Source organism: Mugil cephalus, chromosome 19 (assembly GCF_022458985.1).
Source record: "Mugil cephalus isolate CIBA_MC_2020 chromosome 19, CIBA_Mcephalus_1.1, whole genome shotgun sequence".
Classification (NCBI taxonomy): Eukaryota; Metazoa; Chordata; class Actinopteri; order Mugiliformes; family Mugilidae; genus Mugil; species Mugil cephalus.
In genome coordinates, this window is record NC_061788.1 from 16,973,813 (window position 1) to 16,995,403 (window position 21,591).

Genomic DNA, 21,591 nt, shown 5'->3' on the forward strand with positions numbered 1-21,591 from the left:
CCTCCAGCAATTGGTGCTGATGTAAGTAACCCTGTTGTGTGGTTCACCATTCTTTCACAATGTTCCAGCCATACTTTGAAGCAAATACAAACATATTTGCGATTGACATTCACATATTTGAACTTGGTCATACGTCATAGGTCCCCTGATCTGCCTTCTTTGCTCTTTATTGAAACAGCTATCAGTGTGCTATTTGAAGGCTTTTAGCAAAACAAATACACTTCAGTGTTGTTTCCACATTCTTTCTCTCAGGAACTGACACCATCCAAGGAGCATGTGAATGCACTTCATGTTAAAAAGTAAAAAATTGTGTGGACCCACAAATGACGGTCATAACTACAATGGCTCCCAAAGATATTAGGTGATTCACGGGCAGCAAGAGTGTGAATTTTGAGTGAAACCCAGAACGCTGCAGCTGATGACCAGCCGGCTTTACTATACGCTACAAACATCCTCAAACTCGTTTTCTCGCTGTCGTAACATAACGAGGGCAGATCCTGTTTTGACATATCACGTCTTCTGAGACTTTTCTTCGTGCCACATTACATGATTTTGCAATAATCGCAGCTAATACACCGACACTTCAGGCAGTGACTACGGGGAGCCACAATTACGAAGGGAGCCACGTAACAGAGTTGTATCAAGCTGACTACTAATTAGCAGAGCATGCTTAGACAAAGGCCTGACAGGTTTTATAGCTACGTTCCCAGAGCATCATGAGACACATTAAAGTGAAACAGAGGCCAGATGCAGTATAATTATATTACTGTACTGTATTACAGTAAGCTGTGTGGATGCACGATTCGCACACAGTACATTTAATGTACTCTAAAATATAGACAGAGACAATACACTCAAACTGTAGAAGTACACAGCACTTCTGTTGAGGACAATTTTCAGCCATGGATTTTTACACGTTTGGTTCACTGGAGTGAGGTATGTACAATACCAGTCAAAAGTGCAGTCCCCGGGTGGCCCGGTGGAATACAGATGCACGCTGCAATATTAACGCTAGAGAAGCTAACAATGTAGCTCGCTCTCATAAGCTAACTACTGAGGCCACAATGTTTTGGTGATTAACTGTCCCTACTACATTTAGCTGTTTAAAGTTAAAGGTATGTATCTTAATGGCAGTTGCACGGCCACCCTTCTGTTGCACATTTCAAATTTGAACCTGTATTATTTGAATAGCTTAATATTGAATGCAAAATTACAATAATAATGTATATTTATGAATAGCACTAGGCCAAGCTTAAAATAGAACACATATAGTAGGTCGTGGGTCCCTACTTAATCTCTCCATCAGTTTGGGGTCCTTGGTCTGAAAATCTTTAAGGACCCCTGTTTACAAGATTATCTGTAGCCCAGTTTCAGGGAATTCTAACTAATAAAGGAAAATGCATTTGTTTTCAACAGACCTATAACCTGGGCAGACTTTTTAAAGGAGAGTGCCATCTACATTTTGGCTGCACGGCCCAATAGCTCTGCCATGCACATCCGAATGCCTCTATAGTCCAGGATCCTCGACCCGCAGCCAGCAGAGAGAGGGAGAGGGAGATAGATAGGGCGTACCCCATAGTCTACAGATGAATGGGGGGGAAGATGGATAACGCTGACACAAAGACATTAAGATGGCAACCGAGCGAACTGGATGAAGCACGGCGAGGTAGCAGATCAAGCCTCCGACGAGTTCTCTCCTCCTCTGCGTCAACTCGACATCACAACACTGACAGCACACACCGCTGACTGACACGCCAACAACGCAAGTGACAGCAGCTGCCACAGGTCCCAACTGCAACAACTGACAGCTTCCAAACAAATGGGAGAGATAGGACGAGGCAGACAGCCACCCACTCACAATCTAGTCGGTGGTATTCCTGAAAAACTTTGAGTGAGTACCATGCACACAGTCAGACAAGCACCCAGGACGCTCCCAACAATATGCTAGGCTCTACGGCCCTCCAGCTACACCACACACCTTTCCAACTGGGTACATTAGCGTGACAGGCTGGTACTCTTTCAAGTGTTCTTTCCTTCGGGCCTCATCATGTCCTAATAATACCTCCATGCTTGTGTAATGAAATTGCATTATTCACCATCAGAATTGTTAATCATGCTTCTCAGAAACAAATTGGTTATTGGCACCGCTTAATTTTGAAGAAATTTCAATGAACCCCACTTCCATCCAGCTTACACTTTCAGAACATATACCAGACGAGAATGAAAGCTATCCGCATATATTATACTATAAGAAAACTGCTATACATACCAGTATAAATTATTATCTTGCATTAAATCTGTATTTATTCCTGTATCCTATGATGTATCCCCTGTCCCCCCTCCGCCGCCGCCTCTCCATTTTCATCCAGGAATCTGTGTTCTTCTGAAATACTAACTGTGAAAAAGGATGTGAAGTTTATGAAAGCTAACCCTGTATGTGACATGCCCTGTATATACTGCCATTGTGTTCCTGTTGTGCTCGCAGAGCTGCACCATGAGGAGGCTGGAAAATATCCGCTCCTCCTGTTCTGAAGTCATTACTTGCACTGTGGGAATGGGACGTAGCTGGACGGTGGGTTGACATGCTCACTGTAAGGGAAATACTGAAAGGCGATGCCAGATATGGAGCAAAAATATTTGTCCTTTGTTAATGCAGAAACACTGTCTAAATAATTGCTATGAAAAACAGTTACAGTTACAGATTATATAATAATTTAACTGCACCTGAAACTGCCTCTAGCATCACTGGAAACATGCTGTAACGAGTAGAACTTCATGTAGTGTTTATGCCATGTATTGGAGGTTCTATGCCAAGTGAATAAAGTATGGTAATGATATGAAACTTTGTCCGAGGGATGTGTCTCAGTGCTCAAATAAACGCATGGCATTTAGACTCTTTCTTTGGAATCTTGCTTGGTATTGTTTGTCCATTTTCAATGCATGAAATAAAAATATAAGTATTTAGCAGAGTATTGCAGTGTGTGAAACACAGCAAATATAAAACACAATGTACGTGCATTGTGGTGCATTACGAGCAAAGTCATCTTACTCATGTGAAGATAATAAGGGTTTGAGCCAAGGCAGTTATTTACAAATCCACAAACTCAAAGGTACTAAACTGAAATCTATTTACTAAATAATTATTTCTTAGATTTCTAGATTACCTTTCAGCTGTTAGCTTTAACAGACCTGTTTGAATTATTAAAATATATTGGGCCCGCACATCTGGGATCTTCGTCTTGCAACTCATCTCTGCCCCAATTTAGGGGAAAACAAACACAGATGTTACTGTAATGTAAAGTAGCAGTACGAAACAAATCAACTGAAATAACTGAATTGGTTTCTAAATGGCGTTAAGACACAGTGCCAAGTAAATACAGGCCCTCTTTGTCGTCCATAAAATAGGTACAAAAGATACGTTAAAAAAAAGAAAATCAAAAAAAAATCAATTTTCTTTCATTCTTCAGCATCAAGCTTGTGCAATAACTCCTCTTGACACTGACAACTGATCAAGCTATGTAATATGTGGTACTTTGCTGCTGGTAGTCTGAAAAAGCCCCACTATGATCTCTTCTTTGTTGTAACATGGGCTAAAATCATTAACCACCTTGATTCTGTGAATCAGATGAGACCATATGGGCTCACTGTAAAATGTGCTGTGGTCGTGCTTCCGACAAGCAAATGGTTGTGCTCACAGAAGCGAAGTTGGGGTATCACAAGTGGCTCATTTCACACACACAGCTGCCAACACACCTTCGAGGCTAGAAGACCTCTCATTAGCGCGTTGTCTGTTGTAGCAACTCACCTGCTGCAAAAGTTATTAATTAAAACTGATTTGAGTTGTTTACACTGTGCTCTCGACGCAGCACACAGAACCTGATAGCATGCTCTTCGTATACTGTAACCTATGCAACCACCGTGTGTATCTTAAAGTAAATTAGCACTGAAGAGACCATTAGAAATAATGTTCGAGCAAACTCCTGGATTGAGTTTTATAATAATCTGCTAGAATCTCACCACTTCAGAGATGAGGCTGCTTTAGCTTCAGTGCGTAACTGGAGAACCATCATTGTGCCGTGCCAGAATGGAAAGCTTGACAGGCATAACAGTCAATTTACTGTAGCAACAGAGTAGTGCAGAATTTATGCTTGTTCAAAATTCACTGTCGTCAAACTCCCTCGATGATTGCCGTGGCGTGATAGAACTGGTGCAACGCCAAGGGCGGTTTGAACGGATTATAGACTACATTTCATGGAGTACAAAGAGCTTTCCCCGGAAACCTGGCCCATAAAACCTCGAACATGCAGTATGGATGTCAAGAAGGTCATGGCTCGGGGACAATCTGAAGTGGCTATCATTCAGAGCATGGAAGCTGAGTATCGGCTCTTGGAGCATCACGGCCAATAGACCTTTCACCTGCCTATAATTAAAATGAAAATAACTGTTTCTCACTTGTAGTAGTCAGACACTGCCCTGTAGCTACAACCCCCAGCTACCCTGAGGCCGTTGTTACTTAAGCAAAACAAAAGCACAAAGTCTTCAAAGTCCAAGCCGTGAGACACATGCGGCAGAAAGAGAGACCGAGTGCAAAACACACCGACCGACTGTGTGGGAGAGAAATCGTTCACATGAGAGTGTTACATAATTGTTTCATAACAGATTCGGTGATGACGTTCTTGACCAGGCTAAGTGCTACATAAAATGCTGAGTCAAATGTTAAACTCGAGCTCTGGATTAAGGTTCAATCAAGGTTACCCCACCTGAACCGCCCCGCCAATTACATAATGATGTAATTAGAAACATTTGCTCCCTTCAAGTTACTTGGATCCTTCGTCTTATGATCAAGTTACTCATTTTCTAAACAAAGGCTTGGAGCATGGTACGGGTTTGCAGCAAATCATGAATGAGTAAAAAAGCTTAAAAATTGCTTTTATTTTCATTCCAGTGTCACTTTTCTTTTAGTGGCATTAAACAGAAATGTGCAGACAAACGAGCAATGAACAGTTTTTTTTGCAAACACAAAACGTGTTTTATAATATGCAGCCCTGTGACTGACTGGCATTGTATCAGCTGGTAATGGCCCATACTGTCGTAGTTCCAGCTAATTTAAACCCCAGGTAGACAACATACAAGGTGTACGACTAATTGACCAGAAGAGCTTTAAAACTAGCAACGTGCAATGTGCAGACACATACTGATTATCTTGCTTTAATGGCACCTTCAGTTGGTGAGATGTATCTTGTTCTCAGAGTTCATTGGGTAAAAGCAGGAAAAAATGGGAAAGTGGAAGGATCTGAGTACTTTGCAATGCCCAGATTGTGATGGCAACTCTAAAACTGCTGCTGTCTTGGGGTGTTCCCAATCTCCTGTGGTTAGTAGCAATTGAAAATAGTCAGGGTTGTGAGTGACAATGGCTCATCAATGCAAAGGTGGGCACCGTGTTGTTGAATCCAGTGGTCAATGCCGGGTCTGATAAAATGGTATCCATAACACACAGTGCATAACAGTTTGTGTTGTATGAGGTCTGCATAGCCACAGACCAGTCAGGATGCCACTGCTGACCACTGTCCACTGCTGTCAGCGACACTTAAGCTTCAGAACTGGACCACCGAGCACTGGAGGAAGGTGGCCTTGTCTCATCGCATGGATAAACTTGCCTGTGCCTTGCCTGTGCATCGTTTATCCAGAGAACATATGGGACCAGAATGCAAGGAACACCCTCTAGCTGTTGCTTATTCGGGCACATATCAAAGTAATATCCACATAAATGCCAGAACATTTCATCAGAACAGGATCGTTAGTGTTACTATATTCACCATACTGCTATGGTTGTTCGCCATTGTGATCATCTCTGTATACTTTATAATCTATCTATCTATCATGAAAAAAAAATATGTTCCAAGACATGATTTTCAAGTCGATCCACAGTGTCAGGGCAGCAACTGAAAAGGCGCGGCCACCTCTCAGCTTCCTCTTTGTCTTTGGCATGATTAATGATGACTGATCTGCCAACCCGAGAGAGCGTGAGAGAGCATGAGGGAGCAGGTCGGACGGATACCATGGGCCAAGGGCATAAAGGCATATAAAAACAGAATTAATCCAAAATGTACCAGGAGCCAACAGACTGTCGCCAAAAATGGGTTAATGTGCTTTTGTGTTTTGGCTGAAACAGGTTGTAGTCGAGCAAATGACGTACGGCTCTGCGCAACACGAAGCGTGTTCCAGTTGTCAAAGGGAGTTGGAGATAAATGCTTGGATTAAGATCTGAAGTAATGCCAAGGAAAAAATTGTTTCACTTAGGTCAAGTGTGAAATCTCTGCCCAGTCTTGCACCCAGGTCAGTTGCTGTCTGCGTCAAGTGTTGACTTAAATGGCCCGGATTAGCATGGACTTTGGAAGCATCACTGCGCCCAAACAATATGACCTCAGTCTGTTTATCATACGAGTGCAAAAAATGAATGGATATCAGTGAATGGATTTCCACAAAGCACCCTGAAAGTTCGTTTACAGAGAAAGCATCTTGCAACTTTGTCAACATTCTACATTTTTGCTATAGTTTTATCGATGAAAATCAACAATGACGTAATCCAAGTATTGCCCACCAAATATTAAAACATTAGTGTGATGTCTCATGATTATCACAAACATGGGCCCTCTGCTTATGATCAGTTTCATATACACCATTTTAATCTATACTCATTAGCACATAGCACATATTAACCCATATCTAAAATAAGAGCTCACAATTATGTTCAATTATCAATTATGAACATTAAAATTCTTATATTTCTGTTCTTATAAGGAGGTCTCTAGTAGCTAATCAAGCATGAAATCAAGGACTTGACGGAAAGGTGTCATTTGCGTTCATGCGGAAAAGTGCGCTAACACTAAATTCTTTCCTTAAGCCCAAACAGAAAGACAATTCTGAGCCATAATGTTGGTATTTATTGCATGCTATTTTTTTTTTTTTTTTTTTTACACCGGCATCAAATGTGTTGCGCGCACACACAATATGTGAGCCTGTGAGAGTGCCAGGGAAAAGTGTGAGTTTTTGAGTCATCTCTCCCCATGCCATGTGCAATCCAGAGGAGCTCAGTACAAAGGTTATCGCCGCATGTCCTACAGAGAGTGCACCGCGGCTGGCTGCTGGCGGTGCTCCTGTGGCTGCTGTTGCAGGGCGACGGCTTCACTCAGCGGGGTAATGGGTAATGGTAAACAAGAGTGTCAGTGCGGTCATGGCTCCAGGGAGCCAGAACGGAGCCACGGCAAAATGTCAGGCCTGACGGTTCCTTCATGGAGATCATCAAGCCTGTTTTGAGCCATTAGAGGACTTCTTGTGAGAATTCGAGTCTTCTCCCAGTTTGGGCTTTAGCTTTAATGTTTCTGGCTAAGTAGAGTAAAAAGCTATCAAAGAACACATTCAGGTTGTTTTTTGAATAAATAAAGTCAGACCTTAATGATGTAACTGGGATTTGCAGTGATATCTACATGGAGAATGGAAAATATTTTAAGAAAGACTGAGGTGTGAGTGTCCAACCCCTAATGACTAATCAGCTATTGCTGGATCTCATCCAGTCTTTGTACCACTGCCAGCTGCTCTTCAACACTTCAAGCCTAACAACATGTCATGCCATCCAGCTCCATTTCCCCAATCCCATTTTTAGATCCACCTCCACCTGTAAGCAAAAAAGAAAAAAAACGAGAAAAAAAACAAAAAAAACACCCCACCTCCTCCAGAGAGGTCAATTCTTCCTTAGAGCCCACTCGGTCTCTGCAGCTGACCCCAGCCAATTATATTCTCCAGGTTCCAAGATAGACCTAACGTGCCGTGCTCTCGTTACATTGCACGCCTCTCTCTCCTGCATCATCTGCAAGAAAACATGCATAGAGACTGCGGAATCACGTGAGAACAGTTCCATTGTTTTGGAGCCTAGACAAGCAGATTCTTTTGAGAAGAAGCTGACAACTTAAGCCGGTTATAACAAGGCGTAAAAGCCGTGCAGGGAGAAATTAAATCTCCGTAATTGAACACCCTGTGCGTACTGACATCTGTGTACCGCAATCAAGTGTGACCGTGACAGTAATTTGGGTCTGTGTCTGCTGTGACATTCTAGATAATAGTTCCTTGGGGAATATAAATTATTTTGTTTTAAAAGGGTCCAGTTAAACCAAACTTCCCTTCAGCTCAAACATTTCTGCTGCCGGACATTTTTTTTTTTTAGCTCCTCATTATGTACAAAAGCCTCCAAGCTTTCACTGCCCCCCGTGCATGATGCTGGAGTGCTGTTTGTGTATAATGAACATAGTTAACAATATAGCATCTTTGGAAAAGTTAATGGAAGGAAAGGTGGTGGAAGGGCAAAACAAACATAAGACAATGCTCTTTTTTTTTTTCTTCAGTTTTTGCTCTTGATTCTTCCAACAGAAATTAATGTAAGGGACGAATGTCACCCCATGAGGTGAAGGAATACGACTCTAAGAAGCTATTCTGTTCTTAAAAGTTCCATTTGTTACCATAAGATAAAATAATAGAACCCACATAAGTAATAATACTGATAGCTATTGACTAACAAATGGCCCTTGTATCATGCATGCTAGATTTGATTATTTTAAATGTCATAAATGTACTTTATGTTAGAATATCTGCTTCATTTATTAACAGGAGGCACAGCAGCATCGGTACTGGAGTCATAACAGAGGTCACCAGATACAAAGTGTGGCCTAGAAAAATATGAAATGTGAACATACGCACTGTAACAGATGAAACTATTTCAAATATTTAGTTATTTATTTGAAGTTGCACTGCCTCACTGTGAATGACGCAGTCAAGAACAAAGCTGATGTATTGTCTTGCTCTGTCAATAGTATAAATTGAACTCAAGGTGCTAATAGTAGGATTAGTCATGGAATGTAAAAAATCAAAGACAGACAAGTATTACAAGTATTTATCTAAAACGTATAGCGATGAAATTGCTATATGTAATAGCAATATCATATATTTGGAAATATCATCAAATGCACACTGTGTACTGCTGTAAAGTACTTTGTTATAGAAGATACATTCTGTGGCTCACAATTATGCATCAAGAGCTGCATTGTACTTGACTCACGCTGACATCTAGTGTTGAGTGCATGGAATTACATCTCACCACGAAGAGCAGCAGACGTAAAATATATAAAACGACCATGAAACACTAAATACAAATATTAAAATGCATGTGGCATATTTATGCATTAATAAATGCACCAGAGGGCTTATACAGTAGTTTTCAGAATGTAACTCGTTTTCTGACGAATCTGCGCATGCGCAAGTGGGCGGGTTTGTTTTGCTTGACCGAATGTTTTGTTTTTCTGCTCAGATGGGGTTGCCAGGCTAAGCACGAAGCTGCGACGGTAACCGGTTTCACAGGTAAAATAAAAAAGCCAAATGACGCGTGCATTCATGGCTGTGCCTTCATTCCTTATTCTTTTATCACTTCCGTTTATTAGACACCGTTTGCATCTAAGGCACTTGAAGCCGGCTACCACAGCACTGGGGTGCTAGATGCTATGAACCGTTAGCTTGAGAATACCGTGTAACTTAACCTCTAATCGTGTCTCGGGTTGACGGGGGACTGCGTATATTACCTACAGTGAAGTCAGTTTAAATGAACTGTGCCGAAAGAGCTGGTAATGGAGCCTGTTCGTCGGGTGGGGGGTTAAGATGAGCTACCGTTAGCCTCGCCGGAAGTCGCAGCGTTTGATGGCAAAAACGTAAACACACACTGCCGTTATGTGGTGCGTTATCTCAAAGATAGCATCACGGCAGAATGACTCGAGGTCTAAGCTTGTTTTCAGAAAGTTTTAACATGATATTGCAGTGAAAAGTACCCAGTCGTCAGCTTATTAATCAATAGTAAATGCTGCCACTGTATTTTAAAGTCTTGTCAGTAAAACTGTTATTTTATTTGTATGAACAAGCTCATTGTTTAACAAATGTTAAGTGCAGTCTAGTTAAGTACAAAGTACAGTCTAGAAAACCAGCCCTCCCATAAACCTCCCTTTTGGCTCACCTTAAACTGAGATTATAGATGAGTAGTGTCATGACAATACTATTATGTATAATACCCTAATAATTTTTCCCTAAGAAATCAGGAAGGTGAAGGGATCATAATGGCGTTGCCTTTTTAAGTCTCCAGAGGCCCCCTGGCAGGGCTTTTATATCACTGGATACGTGCATGGCAACATATAATAGGTAATCTATTAATGCTAACTGACATTATTTTGTCAAGGTCATATTACTGCTGTTTCCTTATTCGATTGACCAAACTCAGTTATACAATGCAGGGGAATTATACATGAGTGAAAGAGAAGTAAAATAAATAAAAATACCAGTATATTATTATGTGTTCAACAGTATCACAAACTACATCCCCCAAAATGATTGTTGCATCACTACGTTTCTGATGCTGTTTCAACATAAGCTGCACATTAGAACAGTCATGAAGGCTGATCTAGTGCAGGAAGGCTATATTATACTGATAAATACATCAATTTCCACTAGGTGGATGGCATCAGTGTAAGCCAGCAAGTCCTGAATCTTACAAAAAAAAAACAACAGCGAGGATTTAATGGTGTTATGGAGGAGGTGGCAGAACACCCCGGTCCTTTATAGAGATATAGTGTCACGTTGAAAGGAAATGTTGTGTCATGATCACAGGATTCCATGTGCCCTGGTGGTTTGTTAAAAAGTACCCACTGCTGCTGTTCAGATCCCAGCCGCAGGGAGTTCTGTGTGATCATAAAGTTAGTAAACGTATTACAAATAAGGATTTTGACCTGCTTCTACTTGTATGTTGCTGTTTGCACATTTGGGTCAGTCTCCAACTCACTGTACATCATTTTAAGCTGTAACTTTAGTGTCTCTTTTTGTAATTCCATCTCAAAATGTAGATACTACTAATGATAATTGCTTCATTTAAAATATCCCATCTTTTTCTCTGTCTTTTTTTTCTGGGCTGCCTTTACACAACTGCCTCATATCTATTCACAGTGACCTTGTAACAGCCTACTGGAAGATAAAGCCATGGGGAATACGAGCAGTGAGAGGGCTGCGATGGGCCATGGGGAGAAGGCTCAGCGGAGGGACAGCCGAGGTACAAAAGAGGGAGAGAGGCCAAAAATCCTGATGGATAGCCCGGAGGATGCAGATATTTTTCATGGAGAAGACTTGAAGGTAAATCTTAGAAGTACACATCTGTTACAAGCACAGCACTTTGGTGCCTGCGGAACCCGTAGTCCTCACACGATGCGATGTTTTTGTTTGTTTTAGGCTCCGTTAGAGAAAGAGGAGTTCCTCGCGTGGCAGCAGGACCTGGAAGCAGAAGACAAAGGGCCAACTCTAGATCGACCGACAGTGTTTCGCTGGACTGGTGACGGAAAGGAGGTCTACCTCTCTGGATCCTTCAACAACTGGGCCAACAAGATTCCTCTCATTAGAAGGTGAGAGCATGTCCTAAGCCGATATGCTGTGTTTCAGGTACAACTTTAACGTTTCACAGTCCTGGTACATTCTCTTGTTAATTCTTCAAAAGAAAATGTTTTTCATTTAACCTGAAGAGTATGGGTATTCTTAAAAAAATGCTCATTGTTCTTCATTTCTTAGATTGTTGTCCAACATTTAACTCCATCTCTTAAATATTCGTGTGTAGACATGTCAAATTCAAATGTAATGACAGCAATCAGCTCTCTAATTAGAGAGAGGAGGCTACAAAACTGAAAGTGTTGTTTTAACAAATTAAATAAACAGCAAAATAAGAACAAAATAAGCTTGTGGCTATTTACATGCCTCTGCAGGTCTCATCCACAACTTCTCGTGCTCCACCCACAGACACGTTCACTGCCTCTGCATGGCTTGTGGAGGTGTAGAGCTGCAACAGGCTATGCAAGGAGATCATCTGCTATCCACACTGTTTGAAGTTCATCATTAAACAATATATATATATATACATATACATATATATGGGCAGACAGACAGGGTTACACTCATCGTGAGAAATCATTCCAGATTCATAGCTTAAAAAAATCTCGTGCTTTGTCTGCCTACTGTGCTTGAAACAGACAGGTAAAGCACCCAGAGGAGCCCTGTGTCAGAAACTGACAAGTAACGTTATTGAAGTGTGAGTGGAACCTTTCAGAGTCTGCATCGCTCCTCAAACACATGAACCCGTGAACCAGCCTTTACTCACTGTGCCAAATATTCTCCCTTGTCATCTGTCAAAGTCAGAACACCTTCGTGGCAATCGTTGATCTACCCGAAGGGGAGCATCAGTACAAGTTTTATGTGGACGGCCAGTGGACCCACGACCCAGCAGAGGTTAGTGATCAATCTCTGACCTGAAACGTTTATGTCGCTCACAATTAATTTAGAGCAGAGAGGCCTTGTCAGACTGCATACGGAATATATTACTTGGGAACACCCATGACAATTTTCTGAAGTTATTGCTGTCAGCCTCCGGAAATAAGACAGAGAGGTGTGCTTTAACCCTGAAATCCTGACAGACAAAAGCATATTTTATATTAATACCAGCTCTAAACCTAATGCACTGTGTGGTGGGAGACATGATTAGAGACAGAGTGGTCTTTCTCCTTATTATTGTAAGATGCTTTGGTTCAGTCGAATTAACAGTTCTCACATAATTGGCTGGTTAATAGTTTTATTTGTGATTTTGTTTCCTAACAGCCTGTTGTAACCAGCCAGCTAGGCACAGTCAACAATGTCATCCAGGTGAAGAAAACAGACTTTGAAGTGTTTGATGCTCTAATGGTGGACTCGCAGAAATGCTCCGACATGTCAGGTGAGTGCTGCAAAAAAATGTCCACTCTGTTAGGATTCACTGCTGCAGGAGGCAGTATCTGAAAGCAGCGATGTTGAAGTGTGCCAAAAGAAATAAATATTTTAAATCCATCATTAAAATTAGGTGGTTAGTTCTTAATATTTAAAACGTTGGTTGAACCTTGAAAGTAAAAAAACATTGAACATGATATTCTGCCCTTCCCTTCACTAGACCTATCCAGCTCACCTCCTGGTCCCTATCACCAGGACGCGTATGTTCCTAAACAGGAAGAGAAGATTAAGTCTCCACCCATACTCCCGCCTCACCTCCTGCAGGTCATCCTCAACAAAGACACTGGCATTTCCGTAAGTAGCTGTAACTCAGGCTCATTATATTATAAATGTTTGAGATTCTTTGGGTTAATCATTCTTCCGTGCTCTTTTTATGCCCAGTGTGACCCTGCGCTACTCCCAGAACCCAACCATGTCATGCTCAATCACCTCTATGCTCTTTCTATTAAGGTAAGGTTCAATGTTTCACGCCGAAGTTTCTCGGGACTTGATATGTAGGAAAACTTAGATGACTTCTTGAGAAATGACCAGCTTCGTTAGTGTTTTTAACCTGAAGTGTGAGCGGCCGCCGCTGTTAGCAGTATTGCACAACAGGTTGCGTCTATTGAATGCCAACAGTGATAAGAAGCTGCTAATAGAAGAGAACGGCAATGCTGAAGGACAGATAATTGGACTTATTTCAAAATTGTGAAAGGAAAAACAAACTAAACACGTAATACCTAAATATAGACCGCGCAGTCAGACTAAATGAGGAATAACACTTGTACCTTGAACTGTTCTGAACTTTTTTCCATTTCAGTTGGTCAGTTTTTTTGCCGCTTTCCATTTGGTTGATATTTTTTGTGTGTGTGTGTGTGTGTTGCATCCTCCTAGTAGAGAGGCAGGTTTTAAGAGCTTTGCAACCGCGGTTCAGCAATTAAAATGCTGCACTGAATGTACTGCTATGGAAAACAAAGTCTGTGTGTTCGTGCTGAAACTGTGAGAACTATTTTTGTATCTGACTGATGCTACTAAATGTCAGACTTACTGGAGGATTCTATCGCCACTAGACTAAAAGAAGCAGAAACAACAGAAATAACAGAGCACTACAAACGATCTGAGACCTTGCTTGTTACCGATGCCCGGCCAAGAGTTTCGACTGATGCGAGCGTTTTACAGAGCCGCTGTAACCCCTACCAAAGCACTCGCAGTTCGGGGCCAACCCGATTAATATCAAACATATTGGATGTTTAGGATTAAAGCGTGGGGGATTTGTCGGTGGTGTCCCAACAGCCAGTCTACAAGGACACAGAGCAGTTGATGCGGATGCACAGCCACAGCGAAGATTATCGCCATTTTCTGGGCATTCGCTGCACATTATCACAAAGTTACAGCAAGTTGTTGCTCTTCTTCATTTGGTTTGATTGGCGGTTGGCTTCCAGGGGCATCACTGCCTACCCATCCGGGCTGGAGCGTGTATCAGTAGCTTTACGGCAAGCTGTTGCACCACAGTTTATCTTTTTTTTTTTCCAACCACTTCCTATGAGATCACGTGAGGCGGCACATTCAGTGCTCGCTGATCTGGCACGATAATCTCAGTATTATCCTGCAGTGTGCCTAGCGCTAGAATCCTCCCAATTTTGTATGGTTCGCTTGGCAAGTCTTGAGATTAGAGAGAACAATATCTGGGAAGTTTCTCCTTAAATGTGATGCAACCTGATTTCAATATAGGCCGAATTTTGAAACTCCTCTTCTCTGAGCCCAGCTTAATTTAAGGGAGAGCTATCTTCCATCGCACACATTTTCTTAAACCAGTAACTCATGCACATGGAATATTTGGTTTTCACTGTATCTCAAGGTCCACACGCATTAGAGCTGGAAGCATGTTCTGCATTTCATCTTTGTTTCCCCTCCGTGCTGTCTTTTTCTGTCACAGGATGGAGTGATGGTGCTCAGTGCGACACATCGCTACAAGAAGAAGTACGTCACCACCCTGCTGTATAAGCCCATCTGATTGAAGACTCTCTTTTTAATAACAACCCAGTGTATTACCGGTGCACGGAATGTACAAAATATAAGCTCCGCAAGTTTATTTATTTTTTTCTCCCACATAAAAAAGAGACACGGTGTGAAATGTGAAGAAGCAGCTCTGAACCAGGTGGAGGAAACGGATAAAATAAGGAATTAAGTATTCAGGTATAATAATATGGAATGATAATATTGGAAAGCAAAAAAGTAATGATTAAGTCAAGACAAGGAATGTATAGGAAATAGGAACAGATCAATCATTTGAAAAGATTCCTGTATACATCTTCTTCAAGAGGTCATTTATATGTTGACTTTAAATTATTTAATACAGTCTGGAAGGACAAAGGCCACCATATCAATTCATCTGAAGCTTGAAAGGCTAAAAGCTCAGAGGTTATATATTGTACACTCCTTTTATATCCAGTTATTTTATACATCTGTTTAGGATGGTACATGTCATCCCACCAATCCTTCCTAAGCTGCCTTTATCTGTTCACTGACCGCCCTTTATCGTTCTCTACAGCAGTAGAATACACAGGCAATAATGACTGACGTGTTTGTAATAAACCCAAGTGGAAGGAATCGTGGTGATCGCTAATGCTGGGAAAACCTGACCTCAGATAAACAAGGCTGCTGTCGTCTTTCCCACTGTTGAGAAGGTTCTGTTGGGAATGTGATTCAAGGTCAGAGAGAAAAGAAAAATGCACTGCAGTAGCTCTCCACTGTTTGTCTTTTGCTGTTTATGTTGAACGTGACGACATATCTCGATAGTGATAATCACACAGCGCACATCTTCCTCGAAGTGTTAATAATATCTAATATATCTTTTTCTACACTGATTAACAACGTGGTTTGTTTTGTTGACGCATGTTGTCCTTTAAAAAGAAGTTGAGGCGTTGTGGCCGCGACCATTCCAGTCAAAACTTGAGGCAAAGAAAAACGCCTCGTAGCAGATATTTTACTTTGTAGGATGCGAACACTCTCAGCATGACGAGGTTTCAGAAGCATAATGAATATATTTTTGAACATTTATGCAGGTTTAGATGTACTGTTGCACAAATATGTTTCTTCTTTCTTTTACACAATGTGAATGCATTCAGTTAGGAGATAGCTGATGCCTGCTGGCTTTACTTTAAGATGGCATCATTCGTTTGTGCCATACACCACTGCTGACTGTCACGATTAGGTTTTATATCATTGGAATCATATTGTAAATATGAATCAGTGCACTTTTATTAATAGTATACACAACAAGTGGGTCTTTTTATACGTTTCTACAGTAGCCTACAATGGACAAACTAAACACTGACTACGTAACATGGACCATATTTCTTCAGCACGACTGAAATCATTCTGATGAGTGATTCCTATTATAGATAGATATATGCGTTCACATGCCCTTTACAACACTTTTTTTTTGACATGGGCAATGTGGTTCTGCCTACTGCGGAGCAGAAATATAGAGATATAAGAAAAGAAGAAGTTTTCTTCTACCTTTATCGTTGATACAGAATTCTTTCAAGTGTTTGCATGTTTAATGGTTCAGTGGAATATCAGAGGTTCACACCACCCCTCTCAATCCAGTTCTCAAATCCTTTCCAAGTGGGCCGGATCAGGCCACACTGTTACATGAGGCATTTTGGGCTTATATTCTGATTATTACTGAAATACTAATGTCCACCTTAATGGAAAAAGCCAGTGACTCTAGAGAACGCCTTTTGGGTATTCCGCACCCATGGAAAGACCTGTGGCGTCATAGCTAGATGCCAGTAAATCCTCCACACTGGACATTTAAACAGGAAACACTTGCAAGTAACAACACTGATAAGAGGACCAGCATAGGATCGTGTGGCACACTCAGTACTGTTCACGGGTTTCTTGTGATGGTAAGTTGGGACTGTTAATGGTCAGTGTACGTTTCATGAAGTCTGAAGGACTGCAATGTTGTAGTTTTTTCTTATGTTGTTTTTTTTCCTTGAACTTGAATCAGCATCAATGTAATGATAGTATCTTGGTAAGACTGTGAGAGATTTTATTTTCATTTGTTTGTGTTAGCTCTGCTGCTGTCTAGTAGCCTACATGCTAAGGATCTATAATGTGAAGATGCTAGACGTTCAAACACATTTCATTATCACTAGATATGTTGTTGACCTGTTGAAGCACACTTTCTGTTCTGAGATATATTTCTATTAAACTTTAAGTTACAAATGCTGTTTGTTTTATTTACTGTAGCCATGGCGCTCGTCCGAGCCTTCTGTGGTTATTGTTGATTGATCAAACCTTTCTAAACAGAAAGGATAATGATCATGTTTTATAGGCCTGCAAACACCTTTTACATTCTTTACATAACTGGATGCTCCGACTTCCTTCTGCCTTCCAAAGACATGCTAATTAGGTTAACCGGTGATTCTAAATTGCCCGTAGGTGTGCGTGCGAGTCTGCGAGACTGACAACTTGGAATCCAGGGTGCACCCGGCCTCTCGCCCAATGCCAGCCGCTATCGTCTCCAGCCCCCCTGTAACCCTCTACACAATGGAGCGGTTACAGATAATGAACCAGCGAATTCATTTTCAAACATTATTCTGCTCTCGATGCGGTACAACGTGATATAAACAAAAGAGCCCAGAGAACTCACCACGGTTCGCTGTTATAAATTCACAAACACGCCATATAAAATCTGCATCATTCTCCACAGATACTGTCCACTTGCCTTTAAGCGTTTTGCTCCCAACCTCGAGTGCTCTGCATATCAGCACAACATTGATTGTCCGTGTTTTGCAGTTCGTGCCCGTATTTTTTTCAGACAAGAGGTTATTGCGTAAATTGCCTTTACAAAAGTTATGCAACGCAGTTTGCCTCAGGACTGCTTTTTATACATCTGAATTCTGCTGCGAACTTGCACGTACAGTAAATGTACAAGTGTCAGCACGTTACAAATGCATTTTCGAGACCGTTCTGTCTGTCAAAAGAATCTCGCTTTTGCTTCCGTTCGTGTCAGTGCGACTGCTTAACACGTTCACAGATTCGCGAGATAGTCCCACCAGGGTTTCTGAACCCTTCCCAGACCATGACCCTTCATTCAGGCCGCGACCCCCCCGCTACAGCGCTCAAGCGGGACTTTGGATACATTTATATTCATGAAGTTTGCCCGAACAGATAGCTCAGAGTGCAGAATACCTCTCGGAGAACACATTCCTGGTCAAGGCTGGTCAGCCCTTAACATTATTTATTCATTTTTTTTATCACCTTCATTCCCCCATTTCAATGAGAATGGCATCAGATGTACAGTAGTGATGGACATGAAAGTCCACGGTGTACATCTACTGGATTTTTTTTGTTTTGTTTTGTTTTGTTTTTATTGTTTTTATTGTTTTTCAAGTACAAGCAGAAAAATATAGAACAGAATGAAATGAAAGATGGCCATACAGAACATATTTTCTGTGTCCTTTTCTTCCCCGTTGGATTAGTCGCTGCAGAACAGGTTTTCACTGTCCTCTTGCAGAAAAACACATAAATAAAATAAAACAGATTTCTCCACGCAGAATGGGTTTCCATAGTCCTTTTTACACAGGAAATAGGAGGAGATAAAAGAAAGGGGTCATCTCTCCACACGCATTTCCAGTGTCCTTTTGCGAATAAAAAAGTAGACCGAATATTCAGTGTCTATTATTCAACTATTTCTTGGAATTGAAATTGTTGGACACTCGTTGCTCAGTCGTTTCCTGGTTATTGCTTTTTTTTTTGCTAGTAGTTAATAGTAATTCTAACAAGAATGTGTCTATTTTCCTCATATGGAATGTTTCCAAATGAATATTGATGTGATTACTGCTGTAATGTCTACCCAATTTGAAGAAATATTAGGACATTCTAGGAATATGTGAAAATGGCCCACAGATATTTTACCACGTCCTCTCCACCATTGTAAACTTTTAATTTTAGCAGTTATGAAGAATCTTGAAGAAAAATGAGGAAGTTCTTGGCCAGATCTAGTCATGCTTTTAAGGCCTTGATTAATTCTCCCAAATTAACTTAAAACCTCTCTGAAGTTTGGTAGATATTACATTTACCAGCAAGGGAAGGACCTGAAACATAGTTTATTATGCATTTATGCTTATTAATTAAGTTTTGCTTGTGATCATACAGGTACATTAAAGTGCTGCTTAGACTAAAGACTGTCAATTACAATCATAGCAAACATATCAGTTCAAACAAGTGCGTGAGAACATCTGCCTGCTATTGCATGTGCTTCTGTGTTTGTGTTTGAATCTCAGAGTCACTACACTGGGAGTTGTGTGACCCCGTCTGGTGTGAACAGCTGACGGGATAAGTCTTGATATATAAAAAGGTGAGATCATAGATTGGGAGCTACTCGGTGACTGAAGTCGTGGCTTGTAAGATGAACTCCCTCCACACCTTGCTTCTCCTGGCCGTAGGCCTCTCTGTTGGTGAGTACAACTCGACTAAAACCGCTCACCCACGTGCACGTCTATGAGCGCACGCGTTTTCTCGCCTGGTGCAAACTGTGATTGCGTCCTGTTGCTTGGTCCTCAGCCCAGTCCCTGGACAGCAAGGCCCTCCACCAGTTCAGAGAGATGATTCTGTGCGTGATGCCCGACAGCAAACCTCTTTTTGACTACGCCGACTACGGCTGCTACTGTGGATTAGGAGGCTCTGGCACGCCCGTGGATGATCTGGATAGGTAATAATTCGGCCGCTCAGCCTGGTTTTCAGGCCACACACGAAACCAGCACGTTTCAAAACTTATTGACCTGCAGGTGCTGCCAAGTGCACGACCAGTGTTACAGCGATGCCATGCAGCACTCGGAGTGCTTCCCCATCTTTGACAACCCTTACACGGAGTACTACTACCACACGTGCGACACCGCAAACAAAAGGATCACCTGTACCAGTGAGTAGCAAACATTTTTTTTTTGTGTGTGTGTGTGTTTCTCAAATTATAGTAGAGCTTGTTGGCCTTGCAGTACTCGCAGAGTGATGTGAGCTTTGTTTTGTCTTCTCATCTCCAGGCAAAAATGACAAGTGTGAGATGTTCATCTGTGAGTGCGACAGGAAGGCCGCCGAGTGCTTTGGCCGAACACCTTGGATCCCCGAGCACGAGCACCTGCCCAGCGACCGGTGTCAGTAAAAACCACCACATAAAAATGGAGGATTTGTGTTCGTCCTGCGGGTCATGCTGTGTATTATGTATGGCTAGCTTATTCAAGCGTATAATCCTAAGCATCTTACCAATGAAGGGCACTACCTGTTCTTTCTTTTCCTTTAATCGCTTGCACAGGTAGGAAGAATTAGCATAGGTCGCTACCAGTTTGGTCTGCCTCTTCTGTTTACTAAACTGTGCTGTAATATAGAAAGTTAATTTTTTTTAATACAATCTATTGGCTTTAAATAAAAATATATTAAAAATATATATAAAAAAGATTTTAATTTGGTGTGAAATGCTATCACTTGAGCCTGCCTGTGTATGGGAACTTATTATGCTCATCTGCGGAAGTGTTTTTCATTATAGAAATTCTGAATAGGTGCACCGCATGTATATTAGTTGTTTCTTTGATGATATGGATAGTAAAATACATAAATAAATAAATGAGAACCTGACTCAGTGACACAAAGCTCTGGTCTCAATAGGCAAATGTAAAAATATGATCTTTGACAGTAACAAAACAACAATGCAGAGAGAGAAGTTCAGCTGCATCACTTGATTCTACTGCCCTTGCTCAGTGTGAGCAACAGAAAAATGAGGTCACCATAAATCATTGTGTGTTTTTCTTTCATTGCTCACTGCTCATTTTGTGAGATTCTTCCTGCTGACAATACTTCCAGATTCCAGTACTTAGTTGTGTATAAAAAAGGGATCTGATCTTTAACTTGCAACAATGTTGAGCAAATAATTATTTGCTCGTTGTTGCTGGAATTAGTCTACACGCAAACATCCTTAAACTGGATGTTATGAAACCAAATGATATAACGACCATATTTAATCCCCGCCCCTATCGCTGCTGAGCCAATCAGCTGCTGAGCCGACCTGTCTGAACTGAATGCTGATCTGTCAGGTTCCTCGCAACTCCCCAAGATCCGATACATTCCCCAGGTGAAATCCATGTATTATTTGAATAGCTTAAAATTGAATGAAAAACGATAATAATGTATATAAACAGCACTAGATCGAGTTTAATATAGAACACGTGTAGTACGTAGGGGGTCCCTACTTAATCTCTCTTCAGTTTGGGGTCCTTGGCCTGAAGAACATCGAAGACCCTTGTTATAAATGGCTCTATAACTTTATGTTGCTGTAGACACTGTAGACAGAGCTCTCACTGCTTAGCAGCTTACTGGGCACTATAGAGAGAATCAATCCAGGCGCTGCAATCTGCTGCCTTGCTTTCAGCGAGCCGCCTCTGTTAGCTGCCCACATCCCTCTTTCTCTCTGTGATCACAGCTGCGGCTGTAACCCACTGGATCAGGCTCCAGGCCATTGTTCAGACAACACAAGCATCAGCACTGTAAGCACCGAAAGCTGGCTGCTGGCCACCAGCCAGCTGTGTCTGCTGCTAGCTAAAAGATAAACTGAGAAAAAAAAACTATATATATATATAAAAAATGACAAATGCACGAAACAACAGTGACCAGTGAAAAGCCTTTCTCTAACCTAATACCGTTTGCACATTATAAGATGTCTCA

The 21,591-nt window shown here is 41.4% G+C and overlaps 3 protein-coding genes across 5 annotated transcripts in view; all 3 read left to right on the plus strand.

Annotated features, from left to right (window-relative positions):
• The window catches only part of phf24 (PHD finger protein 24), a 29,599-nt gene extending 26,700 nt beyond the window's left edge, over positions 1-2,899 (plus strand). For all 3 annotated transcript variants that reach the window (XM_047570398.1, XM_047570396.1, XM_047570397.1), the window contains one exon: positions 1,417-2,899. In XM_047570398.1, coding sequence (XP_047426354.1) covers positions 1,417-1,513 — 97 coding nt within the window. In that variant the 3' untranslated portion in view covers positions 1,514-2,899. The remainder of the gene's footprint in view (positions 1-1,416) is intronic.
• Positions 2,900-9,307: 6,408 nt separating this feature from the next.
• On the plus strand, positions 9,308-17,100 carry prkab1a (protein kinase, AMP-activated, beta 1 non-catalytic subunit, a). Its single transcript, XM_047570141.1, has 8 exons — positions 9,308-9,408; positions 11,032-11,214; positions 11,311-11,480; positions 12,261-12,354; positions 12,721-12,835; positions 13,046-13,179; positions 13,267-13,335; positions 14,801-17,100. The coding sequence occupies exons 2-8, from the start codon at positions 11,065-11,067 to the stop codon at positions 14,876-14,878; spliced, it is 810 nt and encodes a 269-aa protein (XP_047426097.1). The 5' UTR covers positions 9,308-9,408; positions 11,032-11,064; the 3' UTR covers positions 14,879-17,100.
• A 136-nt stretch (positions 17,101-17,236) lies between these two features.
• On the plus strand, positions 17,237-20,522 carry LOC124996814 (phospholipase A2-like). Its single transcript, XM_047570142.1, has 4 exons — positions 17,237-19,337; positions 19,444-19,591; positions 19,668-19,801; positions 19,920-20,522. The coding sequence occupies exons 1-4, from the start codon at positions 19,289-19,291 to the stop codon at positions 20,036-20,038; spliced, it is 450 nt and encodes a 149-aa protein (XP_047426098.1). The 5' UTR covers positions 17,237-19,288; the 3' UTR covers positions 20,039-20,522.
• Positions 20,523-21,591: the final 1,069 nt, after the last annotated feature.

Excerpts from the sequence above, each read along its gene's own strand:
- prkab1a (XM_047570141.1), top strand. The coding sequence starts at position 11,065 with ATGGGGAATACGAGCAGTGAGAGGGCTGCGATGGGCCATGGGGAGAAG. Across the intron at positions 12,836-13,045 it reads GAAATGCTCCGACATGTCAG|ACCTATCCAGCTCACCTCCT; the intron begins GTGAGTGCTGCA and ends TCCCTTCACTAG. Across the intron at positions 13,336-14,800 it reads TCTATGCTCTTTCTATTAAG|GATGGAGTGATGGTGCTCAG; the intron begins GTAAGGTTCAAT and ends TTTCTGTCACAG.
- LOC124996814 (XM_047570142.1), top strand. The coding sequence starts at position 19,289 with ATGAACTCCCTCCACACCTTGCTTCTCCTGGCCGTAGGCCTCTCTGTT. Across the intron at positions 19,592-19,667 it reads CCCGTGGATGATCTGGATAG|GTGCTGCCAAGTGCACGACC; the intron begins GTAATAATTCGG and ends ATTGACCTGCAG. Across the intron at positions 19,802-19,919 it reads CAAAAGGATCACCTGTACCA|GCAAAAATGACAAGTGTGAG; the intron begins GTGAGTAGCAAA and ends TCTCATCTCCAG.